The following is a 22,283-nucleotide window of genomic DNA, read 5'->3' as shown; positions in this document are numbered from 1 at the left end:
TTAATTTTATTAGTCGCAAGAAAAAAAATCCACAGGAAGTGGCAAAGTCACGCAGTCCATGATGGACAAATCATTAACTGCTGTGGTAATACAGTATATTGGGCAGGACATCCAAAAGCTTGTCTATCATTCATCAACCTCAAATTTGGCTTATCATTTGAAATATGTAAGCATTAGCAACTTTACATGGCCATTCAATCTAATGTGCACTAAGCTGAATATCACACTCACTGCATGACAGAGCCGCTGGTGCAGTCACTTGCTCTGAAAGTAGTTTTGGTCATACAGGTAAGAGTAACACATCTTTCTAATCTGTAAAGACTCGTTTATTTGTGTGCACTCACAATAAAAACAAAACATTGCTGTTTTGTCAAATAATTAAAGTAAACAGAATGCTTTTTCTGTCATCTCGGTCTCTGAACTTGCACACAAAACTCTCAAACTCTGTGTATACTTGCCTTACTGTACAGACTCGTGGGAAGCGTGTGAGATCCACTTGCGAGCTTTATTAAACAGATCGTAGTCAAGACAGGCAGGGTCGATATCCAAACAAGCAGTACATCCAGGGCAAAACAATAGCGTAATCCACAAAACAGGCAGAATGTCAAAAAAACAGAGTGAGCAGTCCAAAGTGACAAAAGAACAAAGCTATGAAACAAGGCAAGACTATGATAATAAATCCAGACAAAACTGTGGCAAAAACAAAGACAAAACTATGACAAAGAAACCAAAACCGAGGCAATAACAATACAGGGCAATGAGAACAGGAAAATGCTTGGTAGAGTCCGCTATAGCAAAACAATACTTCATGCTTCCTGTTTGGTGTAGGCCTCCTTTTATGGCCACCAAACAGGAAAACAGGAAGTAACCAACGAGGCAGCAGAGGGAGCAGCAACAGTCAGTTCATGGGTAAGGGCTCCCTCTGCTGGCTTGGCGTTACTGGCTTGGCGTTCATTCTTGGCCTTCTTGATCGTGACATGGTGGGCAGAGTGTTCATGGGAGGCCTTCGTGGCTGTGACATGACAGGCAGAGAGTTCATGGGAGGACGCCGCCCCCATTGGAGGATCCACAGCATATGCTTGGGCGCAGATTCTTGGGCAGACGTGGCAGTGAGTTCATAAATGGACGCCACCTCTATAGGAGGTTCTACAGCGTGAGCTGACACCTTAGGAGGTATGGGCGCGAACTCGTGGACAGATGAAGCCTCAGGAGCAGACTTGTGGTCAGATGAGGCCTATGGGGCAGACTCGCAGTCAGGCGAGGCCTCTGGAGCAGACTCGTGGATAGACGAGGCCTCTGGAGCAGATTCGTGGACAGACAAGGCCTCTAGAGCAGACTCGTGGACAGACAAAGCCTCAGGAGCAGACTTGTGGTCAGATGAGACCTCTGGAGCACAGTGTGCAGCCCACACACTGAAAATGGCAACGGCCATTACAGGCAGCACAGTAGATAGTGGGATGTCTGTTGGCCTTGAGGGTGTGGATGTTGTGGACTTGTGGCTTGGGAATGTGAGTTCTGCGTGGCTTGGGAGCGTGGGCTCTGCGGGTTCAGCTGATACCTGATGAGGCTCTTGGTGGTCAGCTGAGACATGAGGTGGCTTAGGAAGGTCAGAGGGGACCTAGTTAGGTTCTGCCAGGACAGCAGTTTCTTGACTTGATTCAGGGAGGTCTGCCGTGACTTGATTCGACTCAGGGAGGTCTGCCGTGATTTGACTTGACTTAGGGAGGTCTGCCGTGTCTTGACTTGACTCAGGGAGGCCTGCCGTGACTTGACTTGACTCGTGAAGAACAGCGGTGACTTGACCTGGCTCGTGCAGTCCAGCTGTGACTTGACTTGGCTCGTGAAGGTCAGCTGTGACTTGACTTGGCTCAGGGAGATCAGCTGTGGCTTGACTTGGTTCATGAAGGTCAGCTGTGGCTTGACTTGGCTCATGAAGGTCAGCTGTGGCTTGACTTGGCTCGGGAATAACAGCAGCAACTTGACTTGGCTCATGAAGATCTGCTGTAACTTGGCTTGGCTCATGAAGATCAACTGTGGCTTGGCTTAACATAGACAACCCAGCTGTAACTTGACTTTATTCAGGAATTACAGCTGTAACGTGACTTGACTCAGGAACAACAACTGTAATGTGACTTGACTCAGGAGCAACAGCTGTAACTTGGCTTGACTCATGGGGAACAGCTGTAACTTGGCTTGACTCATGGGGAACAGCTGTGACTTGGCTTGACTCGTGGGGAACAGCTGTGACTTGGCTTGACTCGTGGGGCACAGCTGTGACTTGGCTTGACTTGTGGGGCACAGCTGTGACTTGGCTTGACTCGTGAAGAACAGCTGTATCTTGGCTTGATTCGTGAAGAACAGCTGTATCTTGGCTTGACTCATGGAGAACAACAGCTGTATCTTGGCTTGACTCATGGAGAACAACAGCTGTATCTTGGCTTGACTCATGGAGGACAGCTGTATCTTGGCTTGACTCATGGAGGACAGCTGTGTCTTGGCTTGACTCATGGAGAACAACAGCTGTGTCTTGGCTTGACTCATGGAGAACAGCTGTATCTTGGCTTGACTCATGGAGAACAGCTGTATCTTGATTTGACACTAAACGTGCAGCCCTGACTTGACTTGACACCGGAGGATCAGGCATCACTTGATTAGCTTTGTGTGTGACAGACATGGCGAGGTGGGATGTGGATGAGACGATTTTGGATTGATGTGGTTCAGGCGTGGCAGCCATCTTGGCCGGGGACTCAAATGGGGCAGCCATCTTGTGAACAGGCTTGGGGATGGTGGCCATCTTGTGAACAGGCTTGGGGATGGCGGCCATCTTGTGAACTGGCTCTGGGATGGTGTCCATCTTGTGGACTGGCTCTGGGATGGCGGCCATCTTGTGGACTGGCTCTCGGATGGCGACCATCTTGTGGACTGGCTTGGAGATAGCAGCCATCTTGTGAGCTGGTTGTAGGAGGGCGGCCATGACAGGTGCAGACTCTGGACAGGCAGGCATGGCGTGAGCAGGCCCTGGAGCGGCAGGCATGGCGTGAGCAGGCTGTGGTTTGGCAGACGTGACGTGAGCAGGCTTTGGCTTGGCAGACTTGACGTGAGCAGGCTGTGGCTTGGCAGACGTGACGCAAGAAGGCTCTGGCATGAAAGTGACAATACCAGACATAACAGTTGGGGTGTGAAAATGTTCTGATGTACTGGGTGCTGTAGGGTTGCAGGGCTCCTTATCCGCAACCCCCACAGTAAATGATGATGCTGCCAGCAATAAGGCATAATCTATATACTGCTCCAAAGACCAGTGGATTTTACCCCTAGGAAGGCCCGAACGGATGGGGTCATTAAGTCCCACTCTAAAAAGACAAAACTATGACAAAGAAACCAAAACCGAGGCAATAACAGTACAGGGCAATGAGAACAGGAAAACGCTTGGTAGAGTCCGCTATAGCAAAACAATACTTCGTGCTTCCTGTTTGGTGTAGGCCTCCTTTTATGGCCACCAAACAGCAAGTAACCAACAAGGCAGCAGAGGGAGCAGCAACACTCAGTTCATGGGTAAGGGCTCCCTCTGCTGGCTTGGCGTTACACTTACATACATGAAAAATATAGAGAGAGTGAAATGACTACTTTCAAAATAACCATTTCAAATGGAAAACAAATACTCACACTTGTAACACTGCTAATCTTTCTTTCAAAACCTGATCTCATGTTTTCATTACAATTACACATATTCACTCAATCACTTTTTCAAAACATAAGATTATTTGATTTAGGAACATTTGATTTAATTACTGAAACACAACATTGTGATCTTTCATTTTAGTACTTTTAACAATATTTTCATTCAAGAGCAAACAATGCAAGATACATGTTTCAAATGACCTTTGTTGTTAAAATAATTACAAAGGAAGTAATACAGGCAATTAATACAGTAATTACAATAATACAGGCAATAAGGAGAAAATACACTTACACTTACACAACCTAACTTGCATCACTTACATAAAATCCATAAGGTTTGTAAAAGTGTTTTAAATTTATCCAGTGGTTTGCTGTATCAAAAGGTATGATGAAGGTATAACATGGCCATAGGGTTTTGACCTAGAACAGGGTTTACTGTCAATTTAGTATGATTTTGTCAGGTTTTGCTCAGTTCTGGGTACCGAATTGTTCCAAAAATATGGTTAAGTTTGTATAAACACACACACACACACACACACACACGTTCTATACCCCTACACTACCCCTACTCCCAAACCTACCATTACAAAGATGTTTTTTTTTTTTTTTTAATCATTATTATTATTTTTTTTTCTTATAAAAAAGCCTCCCATAAGGACAAGGATTTCAGATATTGGCATTTTTGTGGGGAGATTTTACCTGAACCACACACACACACACACACACACTTACAAATTAGTGGTTAATATCTACAATAAATCACAGTTCAAAAATAATTAATTACATTTGGTTATCCCAAAATTACAAACAAGTTCTTTAGAAACTATATATATTGAATCTATATCTATAGAGATATCTATAGATGCACCAAATGATTCACTGATTAACCATTAAAATGAGTTAGATTCATTTATAGACAAATGATGATCTGTTGTGATATTAGTACTAAGAGTTTTGAAAATTTAAGTTGCTTGTGAAAACAGTACCAAAGCAAATAAAAAACTGTAAAACATACATTTTAAACACATTCTTCTGTGTATTATATACTTGTGCATTGTATATAATATACATTATATACAATGTACATTATAGGAATACTGTGCATTACATGTATATCATGCACTTAGTGTTTTGTGGAATCTAGTCTTTTCTCAGAACATAACTGCATCCAAGACTTTTACTCTGATACTTATGTATGCTGTAGTAACAATAAAGAATGTAAATGTTTTCAATTGTCAATGTAAATGTAATGTAAATTTTCAATTGCAATCATTCAACTGGTTTTTTAGAGTAGCAATTAAAGAAATATTCTCAGAAAACATGATACAGTATTTTCAGTATTATGCACAATGTACAATTATGCACAATGCCTCAACAGACCTTCATTTTCTTTAATTTTTGATCACACTCCGAAAACCTTATGTTGACTGAGTAGTAGCAGCAGTTAAATACAGATAAAATAAAATAAAATAAAATACTATTTAACTCCTAACTTTATATTACTAAAATAAAATAGGAAACTGCTAACAGATGCTCAATACGTCTTACACAAACACATTTTATATTTTTATACGTTTCTTGAAAAGTTCATTCAGTTTATTGGCACAAAAGTGGTTCCATAATTAATTTGTCTACAGCTATGCAGAATGATGTAACCAAGTGTAGTTTGATTCAAGCAACACTGATTTGTTTTAACACTTTAAACTTCTCACCAAGTTTGACATATTGCAGATTTATTTATGGTCTTAATTATGGTCTTTATGGTCTTCAGTGCCTGACTGCATGTTACACACATTTATTGCTCGATCAAGAACTATATTTAAATGGAATGTTTATATTATGTTTATTTGTATGTTTCAGTAACATTTAATTTTAATGTTTAACATTTAATTTAAACAATTAGCTTAAATTTGGGTTCTTTTGAAAATAGTTCTAAAAGTTTTACTTGAGAATATTGTAACCAAAAAAAAAAAAAAAAAAAAAAAAACACCTTAAACATGTTCCGTGTCAACACTAGATGGCGTAAAGAGAGGGTGTAAAGTGTGCAGAATCTTCATACATTTACATGACCTTAACTACAGCTTTCCAAACAGCCATGTTTAATTTGTCACTTTGTATAGTAAGCAGCTGGTTGGACAACAACAACAACAACAACAATAATAATAATAATAATAATAATAATAATAAACAAAAATAATACACCTTAAAACAAAACATTTTTGTGGTAAAACTAGCATAGATAAAACAACTTGGCAAACAAAATCTTTTTCATGGAATGAAACAAACAAAGTAAATACAATTTCAGAAATGTGCAGTCAAAACACAGTAACACATTATTCTATATTCACTTACTGTTTTTGTCCATCAGTGTGGTAAATACTTCAGTTACTGACACATGAAGCATGACATATTTATTAATACAGTACCCACAACATAGCACCCTAAATGCTTTATGTAATGAAAGTGATTCACATTTCTGTTCATATACCCCTTACACAAAAAAGCTATTTTAGATTTTCATAAAACTTCATTCTGTAAGATGTAGTCCCAACAAGGTCAAAATGTATTAGGATTACTACCTTTGTGGGGACATTTGGTCCACAATGTAGGGAGTACCAGGTACACACACACACACACACACACATTTTCTAAGTATTTCAAACTAAACAGCGTAGACACCACATTAATTTTATGTGAATGAAAATGAGGCTGTAAGGATAAACTAAGGATAGTCCATAGCACAATAGCATGTACGGTACGAAAGGTTCTAGATCATATAGATCAGAATTTTCAAACCTCACAACCTTCAAAACTGTTTTACAAAGTTTTTGTCTACTGAAAGTTTTGATTACACTTTACTATATTTACTGTGTTTACTATAATGATAACAGTAAATTTTGCATAATTACATGCAACTTACCATAAACCAAATCCTGATTTTAAATGCAACCCTATAGTAAGTACATTATTAAAATGTATCTGTTCTTAATTGTATAATTACACTGTAAGAGGGATACCAAAAAACAAAGTGTAGAGTTTCTCAGCTGAAAAAAGCATTAGTTACTAAAAGACACTACAGTTATTTTACAATTCTCCAAGCCTTGTTTTTATTCCTGTCAAAAAGTAAATATGACACTACCATGACTAAGGTCTGTATAGACACATAAGCTGTCTAATATGTCTTTCTCAACTGCCCATGACATACATTGGTAAATATGTACACACATACATAGGAAGGGGGCTGTGTTTGTGAGCGAACATGTCAGTGACATCAGCAGTGGGCCAGCTTGTAAGCATACATTTGTCACTGTTTTGTAATGTCAGATTTTCCAGCAATCTATCTATCATAATAAAGTGCATTGCCCTGGCTATTATATAAAACAAAACATATAAAAATAAGCAACTGACAGAGCATTATGAGGTCAATTTTAAAGTGACTGTTCAGTTAAAAAAAAAAAAAAAAAACTCTTATGGAAACCTACCCCCATAAATTAGATGCCAGAAGCTATATTCCTGAAATTAAGGTGCTGGTATTTTGTGCTGTCATTTTGTTAAGATTTACATACTCAGCATTCAAATTGTGAAATCGTGTTTAGCAATAAGTGCAAAAAGTGACGTGTTAAAGACACCATCATTATTGTGCCACCCAGCCTGTGAATGTAGACTTGCATACTTATATAAACATGAACCTTTACAGATAAAGCTTCAGCTGTAACCTTAAAATGGTTTTCTAGTGGTTAACAGGGTAAGGTTGAAGTGCAGTGGTTGGAGAGAACTGCATAGCTCTTGCTATTTTCCTTTCAACAAGAACAGCTGGTTATAGCACAGACAGCAATGTGCACCTGTTGTCCCTCATCAGAAGGTTATATTTCCTCTCTCTGGAGGAGTGCTCAGAGATACCGAAGACCCTGGCTTTCAGCAAGCCAAAGCTCTTAATGGAATGTAACAAGTCTGTCTTGTACAAGACCCTCTGAAACTCTTTAAGATATGTAATCCACATTTTACTGTAAAAATCTAGACTCAGTTTTTAAGTTGAGGCTTTTTTTGTTTTTGATAAATTATGAATTAACTATCCATACAGATTTCAGACATGAAAACTGTCCCAAGGTAGTAATTCAGAGGTAGACTGTCTAGGCTTTCAAAGTATGTTCTGGATTTCTTGCACACATTTTCTTATTTATTCAGAAACAGAAGTCAGTTCAATTCCATTAATTCTGACTCGGTCAATAACCTTCCTGGTTCAAAGGCTAAAGCATCTAAAAACCATGTTTTGTCACAGACAAAGGCAGCTTTAAAATTATGTAAAACGACTATAAATGTTAAGGTCTCAAATGTTGGATGTCACAGCTTTATTACACTGTTTTTGATACCTGCAGTCACACAGTCAGCACCCATTTCTGTTTCACAAGCTGGTGAAGGCTCCCGTTGTCTGGTGGTCTTCATGTGGACTTGCCAGTTGTGGCTGCTGTAGTTATATCCCTTGTTATTCTTTGTGGAAGGAAGTTGAGAAGTTCTCCAGCACAGGATCTCCTGAAAGGCACATCTGAACTCAGGACTCCTGCAGTAGATTAGGGGGTTAAAGGCGGAGTTGGCGTAGCCGATCCAGTTCAAGATCCTGAAGGGCAAAATGATGTTGTCCATCTTCCAGATGGCTGCCAACACATTAAGCACAAAAAACGGGAGCCAGCAGATGGTAAAGGTTCCCATGATGATTCCCAAGGTCTTCAAAGCTTTGTGGTCCTTCATGCAGAACTTGGTTCTCCGGTTCTTTACCTCGTTTCCCTCCAGGGTGCTGAAGCTCTGTGTGCGTATGTGCCCTTCGATGCTGTCGATTTTCTGAAGCTGTCTGCGGGCCTCCAGGAAGACCCGGCTGTACACAAATGCCATTATGACCAACGGGATGTAGAAGGAGATAATGGAGGAGGTCACTGCATAGGCGGTGTTAGTGTTGAAGTCACAACATGTTGGGTTCTCCAAGCAGCTCAATGCCTCAGGTTCATCTGACACCCACCACTCCATGTGGATGGGCAGGAAAGAGATAAGGGCGGCCACTGCCCACACCCCTAGGAGTACCCCACAGGCCTTCCGCTTCGTAAGCATCGACTGATAGCGCAGAGGCCACATGATTGCCACATACCGGTCCAGGGCAATTACACACAACGTCTCGATGCTAGCAGTCACACACAACACATCCGTAGCTGTCCAAAACTCGCAGAAGAATTTTCCGAAGTGCCACGTGTTCAGGAGGATGTAACATGCTCCAAATGGCACTACCATGAGGCCCATGACCAGATCTGCGCAGGCCAAGGAGCTGATGAAGTAGTTGGTGACTGTCTGCAAACGCTGGAATTTTACAATAGCACTGATGACCAGCACATTGCCGAAGACAATGCCTACAATCAGAAGCACCATTAAGATGCTAATTAAGAACACCTCTGCATCGCTGTACTCCAAGGCAGACAAGGACACCAGAGAGGAATCATTTAGCATGGCTGAAATGTTCATGTGCAGGGAGGTGTTCTCCATGGTCAGCGTATCCTGTCCCTCCATGAGTTTTATCCTGAGAAAGGAAAAATATCATAACCTTTGGTGAGAGCAATAATGGCCTCAAAAGGAGTGCTCTTATGTGAGTACAAGTGAATAGAAACACAATGTCAGAAAGCAAAGTATGATGACAATTATCATGATTATCATCATCAATGTTATTTATTATCATGAGAATGATCAAACAAAAAAAAAAAAAAAAATAAAAAATAAAATACATAGTCAATCCACTTACTAAAACCAGGAGAGTGTTTTAGAGTTGTTCACTTTAATTCCACTCTTCATGGACTCCCATAAGATATCCAAAAAAAAACATAAATAAATAAAAAATCCTTTTGAATTGTGTTTTAGTATTCTGGTCTCACATAGTGTTGATCTCTGATCAGTTTGTTTCACCTCTTAGTCATCTGGTCATTTTGTCTGAGCGGTGTTTCTTTTACATGCTTACAGCACTGTCAGCTAAACACACTGTAGACTAAATGTGCTATCAGTCGGGCTCTTGTAGCAGCCAGTGATGAGATCACAGTTCATCAGCAGCCAATCTGAGCACAGCTTCTTTAAACTGCAGTGCACTCTGCTGTTTCAAATGAAAATGCTACTCCTTTTAGCAAGCAATGAAGAAATTTGATGTTATCAAAATTCAATTTTAATTTAAATTCAGAGCAATATATAATGTTAAAAGGCATCATGAAATTAAAACCAATTAATTTAACACTAAATAAATGAGTGCCAGCAAATTTAAACAATCCTCTTATTCAAGTAGACCAGATTTTCAAATTGTTCACATCAAAGAAAAACATTGCACACTGTGAGTTCACTATGCTAAAATAATGCAATATAGCTGCTAATTTGCATGGACATTACACAGTAACTTAATTAGGAGAAATTGTAATGCAGGAAATCTATTGTTATAACACCGATATTAAGCATTGTGATGCTTTTAATCACAAAGGTGTTATATCTACCATTTAAAGCTTTATGATTTCTTCACTTATATTTACACTTCTATTGCTTCTGCCTTGTACCAGGGTGTCTGCGGGTCCTTAAAAAGTCTTAAAATGTCTTAAATAACATGTTCCTTTTAAAAGTCTTAAAATGTTTTAAATTCAGATTTGATGGGCCCTAAATATTTTTGTCACATTATCGCTAAAATATCTTAAGTCTGACGGACATAATAAATGTTTACAATCATTGGACATACCAAAGATTTTTTTCTCCCCTGCGGTAGACTGGGTCATCATCAGACAGAATCGCAGTAGCAGAATATAGGTTGTACAATTTTTCTGTATATAATGTTCTCAATAATAATAATAATAATAAATATAGCTGCAAGCAGCAATTGCGGGGCCAAGCACAAAAGAGGCAGAATGAGGAGCTAAGCACAGCAAAGAGCAACAGACCAACCTCAACAATGAGTAATTAAAGCCATTTTAGGTTTAAGTTTGGTGTCATTATGTCAAAGCTTTACAGAGATAGAGCCTCAGAGATTTTTTGGCATAATGCTACAAATGTGTAGTGGCGCTGTACAAAAACGGTTTTGTCTATCGACACGAAATCCATAACTGTCAGTCAGCACAGTTTGAAGATGATTTGAGTCAAATTTGGTGAAAATCGGACCAACGGTCTAGGAGGAGTTTGAAAAAGTAGGTTTTGTACATTAATCAAAATGGCGGAAAGGAAGTTTGGCCATCTGTGGTATAATTGGTATGTATGTTGTCGGCATGACCCAAGGAATATTTTGAAACCAGTTTTATTACAATAGGCTAATGCAATCAGAAATTATTATTTTTTAATGATTAATGTTTAATGAATGGTGTATTACTTCTGACCAATAGGTGGCGCCGTTACCAAATGGATGTGGCGTGGTTAGTGTGAGGTGACAATGGCACATATAAGATTTGGTGTCAATATATCAAAGCTTTGCAGAAATACAGCCGCAGATGTAGTTTGGCATCTTTCCAGCAAATTTGTTGATGCGCTAAACGAAAACCGTTTCATATATCGACATGAAATCCATTTCCTTTTTGTCGGCATGGTCTGAAGATGATCTGAAGATGATATTTAAGTGATTGCTGCTTCTTTCCATAGATTTAAGAAGCAAAACTCATCATCAGTAGTCCAGGTGGCAGTCTTCATGTGGCATTCATGTAGCATTCATCTGTGGTGCAGGTATTAGATCACTAGAAAAAACAACAACAACAACAAAAAACCATCTGTAAGCATGTTAATATCAGGAGCATCTGTAATATATACATATAGTATGATTTTGTAGTCACAGACTCACACATGCTTTATACTATCATAAAATATTGACAATTTATATCTGAGAAACTAATTTTTATTGTTTAGCACGTTAAACACCTACTCACAAACAGAGTATTAAAAATTAACTAATATTACTTTTATATCCTATTGTTATACAGTAAATAAATATGATTTTATAGTCATAAACACAAGCATGCTTTGTATGTATTATACAATACAAAACCATTTTATGTCTGGGAAACTAATTTACTATTGTTAAGCACGTCATAAACATCTATTCGTGAACAGAGTACATGACAGTAGTTTTGTCTAAACAATCTTAGACTCTATCATTCAGTGTTACAGTGTAAACACTATTACTTTTATATCGCGTCATTTCTATTTTATGGAACATTAAAAACAGCCTGGCGTCGTCAAACATTTCGATGCAATAAAAAGAAACATACTTCATAACGTTTCACTTGATTACACATAGTCAGGAATTATAGTTTGGAAAAAAATCTAACTACTATAATGTCTACAAGTTATATCACAGTAACACAACAACTAACGTAAGTAGGCTAATAAAAGAAAGACTTACTCTTTCGGTGGATCTGGCCGTGCGTCGCATCACGTTCTTCCTCTGAGGGAAATCTTTCTCCTCACAGCGCGTCTTCTTCCAGTAACAAGATGCAAGTAGCCGAGATGAACAGTGAAGACAGTCTCCCGCTTTGTTTACGTTGACGTGGACGGTACGCCGCTTGCGCCTCCACGTGGCTGATTATAATAACAAACCGAAAGTAGCTCGTGGGCGTGATCAAATTAAACATAATTAGGTCTGACGAGAAAGACTGGACATGGGGTTGGTTTCATGCAGATTACTTTAACACATGATATTTGTTTTCGGTAAGACTTATTTAAAAGTAGACATATCAGGCTTTCTATAGATATATCTCTCATGTCTCTGTGTGGAGTATTCGCTGAGTTTTAGTTCATTTTAGTGACGCATTTCTTAATGACGATCACAGAGAACAACGAAGCAGACTGCATACCCTTTTTGTTTGCTTTATTTCACAAAACCACAGAGTGTTGTTGTTACTATGAGTGTACACAAATAAAAGTGAATTCCTTACAGATTCGATTGATGTATTGCTCTTATCTGTACGATCAAAATTGACGGAGTAATTTAAGTTCTTTTTGGTGTTTTCAGAAAAACTGCCACAAACCGTGCCGGCGCATTTTTCGACCCCAGAGGGTCAAAGAGAGTTTTGTGATTTTTGGCCAAACCATTAAGAAGTTATAAGCAAATAAAAGCATTTTTCGTATCTCCTGACCAGTAGGTGGCACTGTGCCGAAACACTGCAGGTAGCCTCAGGCCATGCTTGTTATTACAAACACCAAGTTTGGAATACGCCAAACCATTGCGGACATATAGCCTCACGACCATTTTTGTGTGCTTTTCATAGAATTTATTAGCACGTTCAACTAACCAACTTAAATTCCATAACTTTTTGCCAGCATGGTCTGAAGATGATCTGAGCCAATTTTGGTGAAAATCAGACAAACCGTATAGGATGAGTTCGAAAAAGTAGGTTTTACGAATAAAAATATATAGAAAAAAAACTAAACTTTACGATTTTTGAATTTTGGACTTCATTCAATTCGGCATGACCCAAGGATTCAGAGGAAAAAAGATTTTTTTCTGTGCCTTACGGTTCAAAAGTTATAAGCATAAACATGAGTGAAAATTTGGACAAGTGGTGGCGCTAGAGAGTTTGAGTTAGAGACTCCAAATTTGCTGTGGTTAATGTTGGGACTGTCCTCTATCAGTATGCCAAAATTCACAACTTTCCCGCAAACGGTTCTATAGGCTGGATAGGATAATAAGAAGAAATCTAACGGATAAAATAGGTGCCATCGCACCTTGGGTGCTTGGCCCCTAATAATAAATACAGCTGCAAGCATCAATTGCGGGGCCATTTTAGGATGATATCAGTTCAAATGGCTGAAAAATCATAAATACAAGCAATAGTAATATAATTTAAAGACTTATCACTTTTGACCAATAGGTGGTGCTGTTTTCAAATTGATGTGGTGTGTTCTGTGTGAGGTGACAATGACACACACAAAGTTTGGTGTCATTATGTCAAAGCTTTATAGAGATACAGCCTCAGAGTCATTTTGGCATCATGCCTCAAATGTGTAGTGGCGCTGTACGAAAACGGTTTTGTCTATCAACATGAAATCCATAACTTTGTGTCAGCACAGTCTGAAGATGATTTGATCAAATTTGGTGAAAATCGGACCAGCAGTCTAGGAGGCTCTGCCAACTGGTTCTGCCAACTATGGTATCCACAAGTTTCCTACGCCCCATGAGGCCTTGCGTCAAAAGTGAGAGCATCTTCCGGTTCAAAGTAAACAAGCGGGACGTGACACTCATTCATTCAACAGTTGACAGGATTGACGGGAAATAAAGCCTTGTGAAGCACAGAGACTTTCTTCTGACTGTTTCGGGACAAGATTCAAAGCTTCGAGAGTGTCGAAAACAGCACAATCTGGTGGTTAGTAAAAAATAAAGCAGCTGAAAGACTAAGCTCCGTCGGAAAAAACACAATTTCCATAGATCAGTCCATGTTATATGCACAAAAAAAGCCTAACCGTGTGTGTAACGGGACTCCAGTGAAGTGTGTTAGATCCAGATGCGAGCTTTATTAAACACAGCGTAGTCAAGACAGGCAGGGTCGATATCCAAACAAACAGTAATACATAGGCAAGACAAAAGCAAAATCCAAATAAGCAGGCAGAAGGTCAAAATACCGGTCAGCAGTCTAAAGTAACAAATGAACAAGGCTATGAAACTAGACAAAAACTATGACAATGAAGCAAGACAAAACTATGGCAAAAAACAAGACAAAACTATGACAATGAAACAAAACCATGGAAGAGGCAAAAACAAGGCAATGAAACAGGATAAACGCTTGGTAGAGTCCACACAGGCAAAACAATACTTCGCAGGGTGCTGTTTGGCATGGCCCTGCTTATATGGCCACCAAACAGGAAGTAACCAGAGAAGCAGCAGAGGGAGCGGTAACAGTCAGTCAATGGGTGAGGGCTCCCTCTGCTGGCGTGGCGTTATAGTGTGTGTGTGTTTCTTTGTTGAATTTCCGACTCTGATAAATTAATTTACCCATTGAATAGTGCCATTAAATGCCAGTACTAATATCAATATGATGTAATATAAGAACAATGTTCACATATATTAATTGCATATGGCATATATTTAATTTTCCTGAAATAATTTGTATTCTTCATATTACTTGTATGACTGGGTATTTAAAAATGTAATTATTAAATAGGTCCCAATGAAAATGTACTCGCAAAGTAAGTTCTGGGGGTTGAACATTAGGACACGCAATGTGAATCGCGCACATGACTGGACAGAAAGTGAGGCTTCTACAAAAGTGATTTCTACGTTAACAAGCCTCGAATCCAGGGTTCTTTTGGCATGCCCTTTAACACAAGCTCTTAAGTCTCGGTTCAAATGTCATTTCACTAGTTGACAGTCATTCAAGATTTAGCAATCCAAACTTGCTAATAACAGAAATTCGAAAAGCATATGTTGTCCATAAGAACGTAATGGCATCTTTCATAAAGGTGTGCATCTGTACAAAGTAAACAATGGTTTAAAAAACACTTAGTCTCTTTGCTAATTAGCACACAAAATGCCATTGGTATACTACATCCGCCACCTCACCGGAAGTTGTACCCATGTTCTTTTTTACAGTAGCGCCCCTCTGAAACTTGTGGATAATTGGTATGTACGTTGTCGGCAGGAACCAATATTTTGAGACCAGTTTATTACAATAGGCTAATGCAATCAGAAGTTATTAGCATTTTTTGAAATTAAGGTAACACTTTACAATAAGGTTGTATTAATTAACATTAGTTAATGCATTAGTTAACATTAGTTAATGTTAACTTACACATATATTAATGCATTTATTCATGTTAAAAACTTAATTAGTTAACGTTAAGTTAATGCATTCGTTAACACAACTAACCATGAACAACACCCCTGTTCAGCATTAGTTAATCTTTGTTCACGTTAACTTATGCGTATATTAATGCATCTATTCACACTTAACGGCTTAATTAGTTAACGTTAGTGCATTAGTTACCATGAACTTACCATGAACAAACACCTCTGTTCAGCATTAGTTAATCCTAGTTTACGTTAATTTACATGTATATTAATGCATCTATTTATGTTAACAGCTTAATTCATTAACATTAGTTATTGCATTAGTTAACATGAACTTACCATGAACAACAGCTCTGATCACCATTAGTTAATCCTAGGTAACACTGACTTACACGTATATTAATAGATATATTCACGTTAGATATATTCACGTATAATAGATATATTCACGTATAACAGCTTAATTTGTTAACATTAGTTAACATGAACTAATCATGAACAATAATGGTAAACAGCTTTATTTAATTTTTGATAATGTAGACTTGCTGCACATATTTACATTAATGTGCATATCAGCTGATACACAATAAAGATCAACAATTTTAACTCACCATCTTAAAGGTACAAAAGCTTGTGTGTACCTTATCAACTTTATGTAATAATAAGGCATCAACTTGGGCTACTGGTAAACAATTCTAAGGAGGAAACCATCAACTGATATGTTATTCATGTTCATAGACCCTTTATTATTATTACTTATATTGAACAAAGCACTTACTAATGGAATTTGTGAACCTTATTGTAAAGTGTACCCTACTTCAACATTAACTGATGTTTTACTAACATTTGTAGACTCTTTATTAGCATAACTGGTTGTTCCTGTTTCTTGTCCTCGTTTAATCATCATTAGGTTTCCTTGTATCACCTGTGCCTTAATTAAGTTCATTGTTATCACCTGTCTTTATAAGTTGCATTCTGTTCAGTGTTTGGTGTCCGGTCTCGTCAATGTATGCATGTTTTTACCTTCCTACTGTGGATTATATTAAAGACTTTATCTTTGACCCTCATCTTCGTTCGCCCCTTCCTTGCACAATACGTGACAGAAGACCGGACCGTTAAAGATAACAGAAGCTGAGGACGCGCTTTTGGGTCTGCGGCAAGGTGGTCGGAGGTTGGAGCGGTATGTGGAGGAATTCCTCGAGCTCGCTAACCAGCTGAACTGGCATGACACTGCTCTAGGTGCGTGTTTTCAGCTGGGGCTGGACAACGAGACTATCTGTTGCGATTTTTTGGGGTTCGGGGCTGAGAACACAGATGGAGCTTTGGAGAATGTGGGGGTGCTTGGGACTGGGCAGGCGGTCCGAGCCGTTGGTGTGCCTGCTCCGCCATGGCTTCCCGGGCTGTCTGCTCCGCGATGGCTCCTCGAGCTCCCTGATCCGCCATGGCTTCCTGGACTGTCTGCCCCACCATGGCTTCCTGGACTGTCTGCTCCGCCATGGCTCCCCGAGCTCCCTGATCCGCCATGGCTTCCCGGACTGTCTGCTTCGCCATGGTCTCCCGGACTGTGTGCTCCGCCATGGCTCCCCGAGACAGAAAAAAGACAGAAAAAAGATTTTTTAAAACAGGATAAAATATAAAACATTTGTGCAATTGCTAGCTTTCTAGTGATCACATTTTAAGAAGCCATGTACGTGTCAGGGAGTATTTAATTGTAAACAACATAGATACCAATTTTCACATTCTTTAAATGAGTCATACTGTATGATGCGATTCATGGTTTCCTTTGTCTTTGGAGTGTTACAAGCTGTCTGTGCGTAAATAATATCCATAAAGTTGGAAAGATTAAAGTCTTAAACTTTTATAATCTTTATAAAAGTTAAGACTCAGCCACGCCTTCCTAAAATGACTTCTTCAAACACGCCCCACATGTCTACGTTTTAAGATTTGCATAACACCGCCCAAATGTATACCTAAAGAAAGAAGCATAACATTTCCATCATACGCTTAAGGTATTTGGGCAATCGGCCAAACACACTGGCTAATCAGAGCACAGCATGCTTTTCAGAACGATGAGCTTTGTAAAAATGAACATGTTTCAGAAAGGTGGGGCAGAGAGGAGCAACTATAATGTACGGTATGTGAAAAATAATGTGTTATTTGAACCGTAAACCACGTAAACACATTGCATTACACCAAATACACAAAAAAATTACACAAATACACAAAATATACAACTTTACCTTCTGACAGCTGTTCTCGTAGGTAGTCTCTTTCAAATGGCATCAAATCGTCAAATCTTCTATTTTCTCCTTGAGATACTGAGCTTTCTCCTTCCATGTTTCTATCTCTGCTTTGGTTTTAGCCAAAGTTATGGAGAAGGTGGGTGCTTCAGTGGGATTATCTAGAAAATAAACAGATCTAAGTATTAATGCAAAGGGTCTGCTTAACTTGTTTCATTCAAGTATACATACACACACACAAGCATATACACACATATATAAATATATATATATATATGTATATATACAGTAGTCAACATTTGAAGTGGATCAAAAAAGTTTATCAAAGTTATCCTAAGACAAGAAATAGTATTGTTTTGGTTTAAGGACAACTTTGATGAAAGATTCATCAAAGATTCTTCAAATGTTGACTACTGTATATAGAGAAGAAGCAGAAGCAGCAGCTGCAGCAAGATGAGCTCCTGATTATTTTACTTTTAATGTTATTTTTAAATAAGACAGACATTCAGTTCTGACAAATTTAAAACAAGAAAACTTCCTACAACCCATATTATCCACAAGAAATCAACCAAGAATAAACAGCTGAAGACAACAAGCTGAGAGCAAACCAAAGGGCTACACAACTGCCACAGAGAGAAGAAGACCTCTCAAACTGAGACCATGCCAGATCAAGGCCTGTATGAAGTTATCCACAAACTAAATCCTCAGAGAAACAACAGAGGATATCGGATATCAAACATCAAGCATTAACAAATAAGGAAGAGATAAATAAAAAGAAGAGATCCGAGTCACGTGAGTACCTCAAGCGAGATGGCGGCTCACTAGATAAGCTCTTACCCATTCGCTAATTGTCATTTAATTAATGACGAAGTAGTTGACATTTTGTTGGAAAAATACTTTGAAAACGTCCACGATCTGGATTCTAGGGACTTAATCAGGTTTTTCGATGGTATAACGATGGCAACAACATCCAAATATGTCAAGGAAGCAAACCGCATGGCGACGAGACAGACCCCGCCACTCACGGAGGCTAAAGCAACTTCGAGTCCGCCCGAAAAACAGACTGACGCTAAAGTGAGCCTGGAGAAAGTTTTTGCTTAAGTTACTAAAATGAGCAAGACCCTTCAGTTAGTGGCAGCGGACACAAACGCCATTAAAGAGACAATGACAGAGTTAAAAGATACTGTGAACGGGCTGCAAGGCCGAATGGAAGAGGCGGAGGGCCGTATCTCACACCTGGAGGATGTGACAGAGGGGATGGCGACAGACAAAGATGCTAAAGAAAAGAAGATAAAAGCTTTGTAGGATCGTGTTCAAATGTTTGAGAACCATAGTAAGAGGAACAATGTAAGGCTCGTGGGTCTGAAAGAGAAGTATGGGACGAACGGCACCTTGGAGAGATGTGTGAAGCTAGTTTTGAGTGAAGGGCTGGGGATCGACATGGAGGGGGAATTCGAAATCAAGAGAGCTCATCGAATGCTGGCCCCAATGCTGCATAATGATCAACCACCGAGACTGCTGATCAGATTTCTGAGGCAGTCAGCACGGGGAGAAAGTACTGCGAGCCACGCGTGAACACCATGGAATTGAGTGGGAGGATCTTAGACTATCCGTGTTTCCCGATATGACGAGGGAGCTGGCTGAAAAAAGGAAGATGTTTCTGCCTGCCAAGAAAGCGCTTCAACAGTTAAATGTGAGATACACGGTTGCTTTCCCCGCTACGCTGAGATTTACCTGGAAAGGTAGAAATCGTAGCTTTACCAGTATTGAGGAAGCGGAACGCTTCATCGGCACATTGCACAATGATGAGTCATAAACAGATATGCATAAGATAGTAATGTTTACGAACGTTGAGGAGCATATAAAAGTCAACCATGGGTGGAAATTAAACATGAGTGGGTTCTGAGCTTTAGAGGATGTGCTGCCCGAGCAGCGTGCAGCTGGACAGTGACATAACCAGCTGCATGAGGGGTGCTCCACGGACCAATAGGAGTTATTTTTTGTTGTTGCGTGTTCTATTTGCAACTGTTTTTTTTTGTTTACATGTGGCGGTTTAAAGACCAGAGATTGGTCAGAGCTCCCAGTTTGTGTTTTGGGGGAGCATTTTATGTTACCTAATTGTGTTTGTTTTTATAAATCTTTCACAAAAAAAGATTCAGTCATGACAAAGTTTACTACTGAGAATTCGTTATTGTACCTCATAGGTTACAATGTCAATATAGGTCTATATACACAACAGTGGCTTTTGTATCCCTTTTATTATTATTATTATTATTTATGTATTTATTTTTACATTTATGTATTTTTTTGATATTACGTAGGGCACTATGGTGTGGAATAATATAACATGTACTGTATGTCTTGGAACATAAAAGGCTGTGGGAATCCTATGAAAAGAGGCAAAGTTATGACCTATTTGAAACATAATAAAGTAGATATAGCATTTATCCAGAAAACACACTTTAAAGGGGAAGAGGCTCTAAAATTGAAGTACGGGTGGGTTGGACATGTATTTCATAGTTCTTTTTCCAGCAAGCAGAATGGCGTTGCTATATTAGTAAACAAAAATCTAAATTTTATACTGACTGGTGAGGTCAAAGATGGTGAGGGTAGAATGATGTGTCTACAGGCCACGATAAATGTAACTGCAGTGGTATTATGTAACATCTATGCACCAAATATAGAGGATCCTAATTTTTTCTATAAATTAAACAAGACTTTAGGGGAACTGGATGGCCAAATAATACTAGCTGGAGATTTTAACCAAGTGTGGGATGCTTTCACAGATAAAAGTAAATCTACTGACCAAACATATCCTAAAGACAGAGCAGCAATTCATATGATGAGTGAAGATAATGGATTAGTGGATATTTGGCATCTAGTGAATCCATGTGAAAGGGAATACACCTTCTATTCACATTGTCATAAGTCTTACTCCAGAATTGATATGATTTTGATCTCAAACACCATGACAAAGCATGTCACACACTGCAAAATAAATGCTATCGCTTTATCAGATCATGCTGCCGTGAAGTTAGGAATTGATATTAGCTGTGACAAAGAGAGAAAAGGTAGATGGCGATTAAACACCTCACTGCTGTCCCATGAGGCCTTTAGTTTATCGTTAAAAGAAGATTTACAGTCTTTATTAATACTGTAAGTACAGATAAAAGATCAATGAAATGGGAAGCATCTAAGGCTTATGTCAGAGGGAAAATAATAGGGTATGCATCTAAAAGGAAAAGGGAGGATCATGACAGAATACAGGAATTAGATAATAAAATTAGAAATTAAAAAAAGAATTATCTCAGTGCTTCTCAAACCAGCTATATCAAGATATTTGTAAACTTAAATTCGAACTACAGGAAATTTGTAATAAAAAGGTGGAATACGCCTTATTACTTATACTTTTTATGAGGAAGGGGAGAAAACTGGTAAACTGCTTGCTAGACAGTTGAAACAAAAAAATACATGTAATTTAATAACAACTATTAAGAAAAGAAACACAATAGTAACATCAACAAAGGAGATAAACGATGTATTACAGAAATTTTACAAAGATTTATATACTGCTGATATTAGTCCTAAACAAGAAGAATTGCTTAGTTTTTTCTCCAAGCTCAAAATGCCTAAATTGTCCCCAGAGGAGATGAATATGTTAGAAGGCCCAATAACAGAACTTGAAGTCAGAAAAGCCGTATCTGTTATGCAGAATGGAAAGTCAGAAGGGTTAGATGGGCTTCCCATTGAATATTATAAACAGTATATAGATTTACTTGCACCCATTTTAACAGAAGTATATAATGAGGCATATGCGAAGAGAAGAGAAGAGAAGAGAAGAGAAGAGAAGAGAAGAGAAGGTGTTATCCAACATTATAAACCCTGATCAAGTAGGATTTATGATGAAGAGGTCATCAACAGATAACATGAGAAGGTTACTTCACTGATTCTGGCTAAACAGAGAAAAATCTGACTCCGTCTTTTGACCTCACCAGGGGGACACGACAGGGATGCCCGCTGTCGCCATTATTATTCAGTATTACACTGGAACCACTGGCCATTGCCATTAGGGCTAGTACAAACATTCCAGGCATACAGGGGGGCAACAAAGAACGTAAGTTGTTTCTATATGCCGACGACATTTTGGCCTTGGTAAAAGATCCAGATAAATCATTACCTTACTTAATGGAGACAGTCCAATCCTATTCTAAAGTGTCTGGATATAAAATCAACTGGACAAAGTCGGAGGCTGCGCCTATATCCGGAATATGTAATGCAAATATGGTAACTAAATTTGGCTTTCGATGGATCCCAAGAGAGATAAAATATTTGGGTATCAAGATAAGCACGGAGTTATAAGAGATTCCCATGCTATATCTGGCACCACTTTTACAAAACATAAGAAATAATTTTGACAAATGGGAAAAAATTCAGTTAACTTGATGGGGGAAGGTGAATATAATTAAAATGGTGGTCTCGCCTCAGTTTAACTATGTGCTTATGATGCTACCACTTACAATACCACAGTCGATCTTTAATCAATATGATATAATGGTTAAACGTTTTCTATGGAGCGGAAAAAGGCCCAGGATAAA

At 38.8% G+C, this 22,283-nt stretch overlaps 1 protein-coding gene across 1 annotated transcript; it reads right to left on the bottom strand.

The window, feature by feature from the left end:
* Positions 1 to 5,886: 5,886 nt before the first annotated feature.
* Positions 5,887 to 9,666, bottom strand: adrb2b (adrenoceptor beta 2, surface b). Its single transcript, XM_051093496.1, has 2 exons — positions 9,458 to 9,666; positions 5,887 to 9,238 (listed from the first exon to the last, which is right to left on the bottom strand). Exon 2 carries the CDS (start codon positions 9,226 to 9,228, stop codon positions 8,020 to 8,022), a length of 1,209 nt encoding a protein of 402 aa, XP_050949453.1. The 5' UTR covers positions 9,229 to 9,238; positions 9,458 to 9,666; the 3' UTR covers positions 5,887 to 8,019.
* Positions 9,667 to 22,283: the final 12,617 nt, after the last annotated feature.

This window comes from Labeo rohita, chromosome 21, assembly GCF_022985175.1.
Source record: "Labeo rohita strain BAU-BD-2019 chromosome 21, IGBB_LRoh.1.0, whole genome shotgun sequence".
NCBI lineage: Eukaryota > Metazoa > Chordata > Actinopteri > Cypriniformes > Cyprinidae > Labeo > Labeo rohita.
The sequence above is the reverse complement of the archived record's forward strand: the minus strand, read 5'-3'. Positions and strand labels throughout refer to the sequence as shown.

Bases quoted from the DNA above. Each gene is read 5' to 3' on its own strand.
- adrb2b (XM_051093496.1), bottom strand. From the start codon at position 9,228: ATGGAGGGACAGGATACGCTGACCATGGAGAACACCTCCCTGCACATG.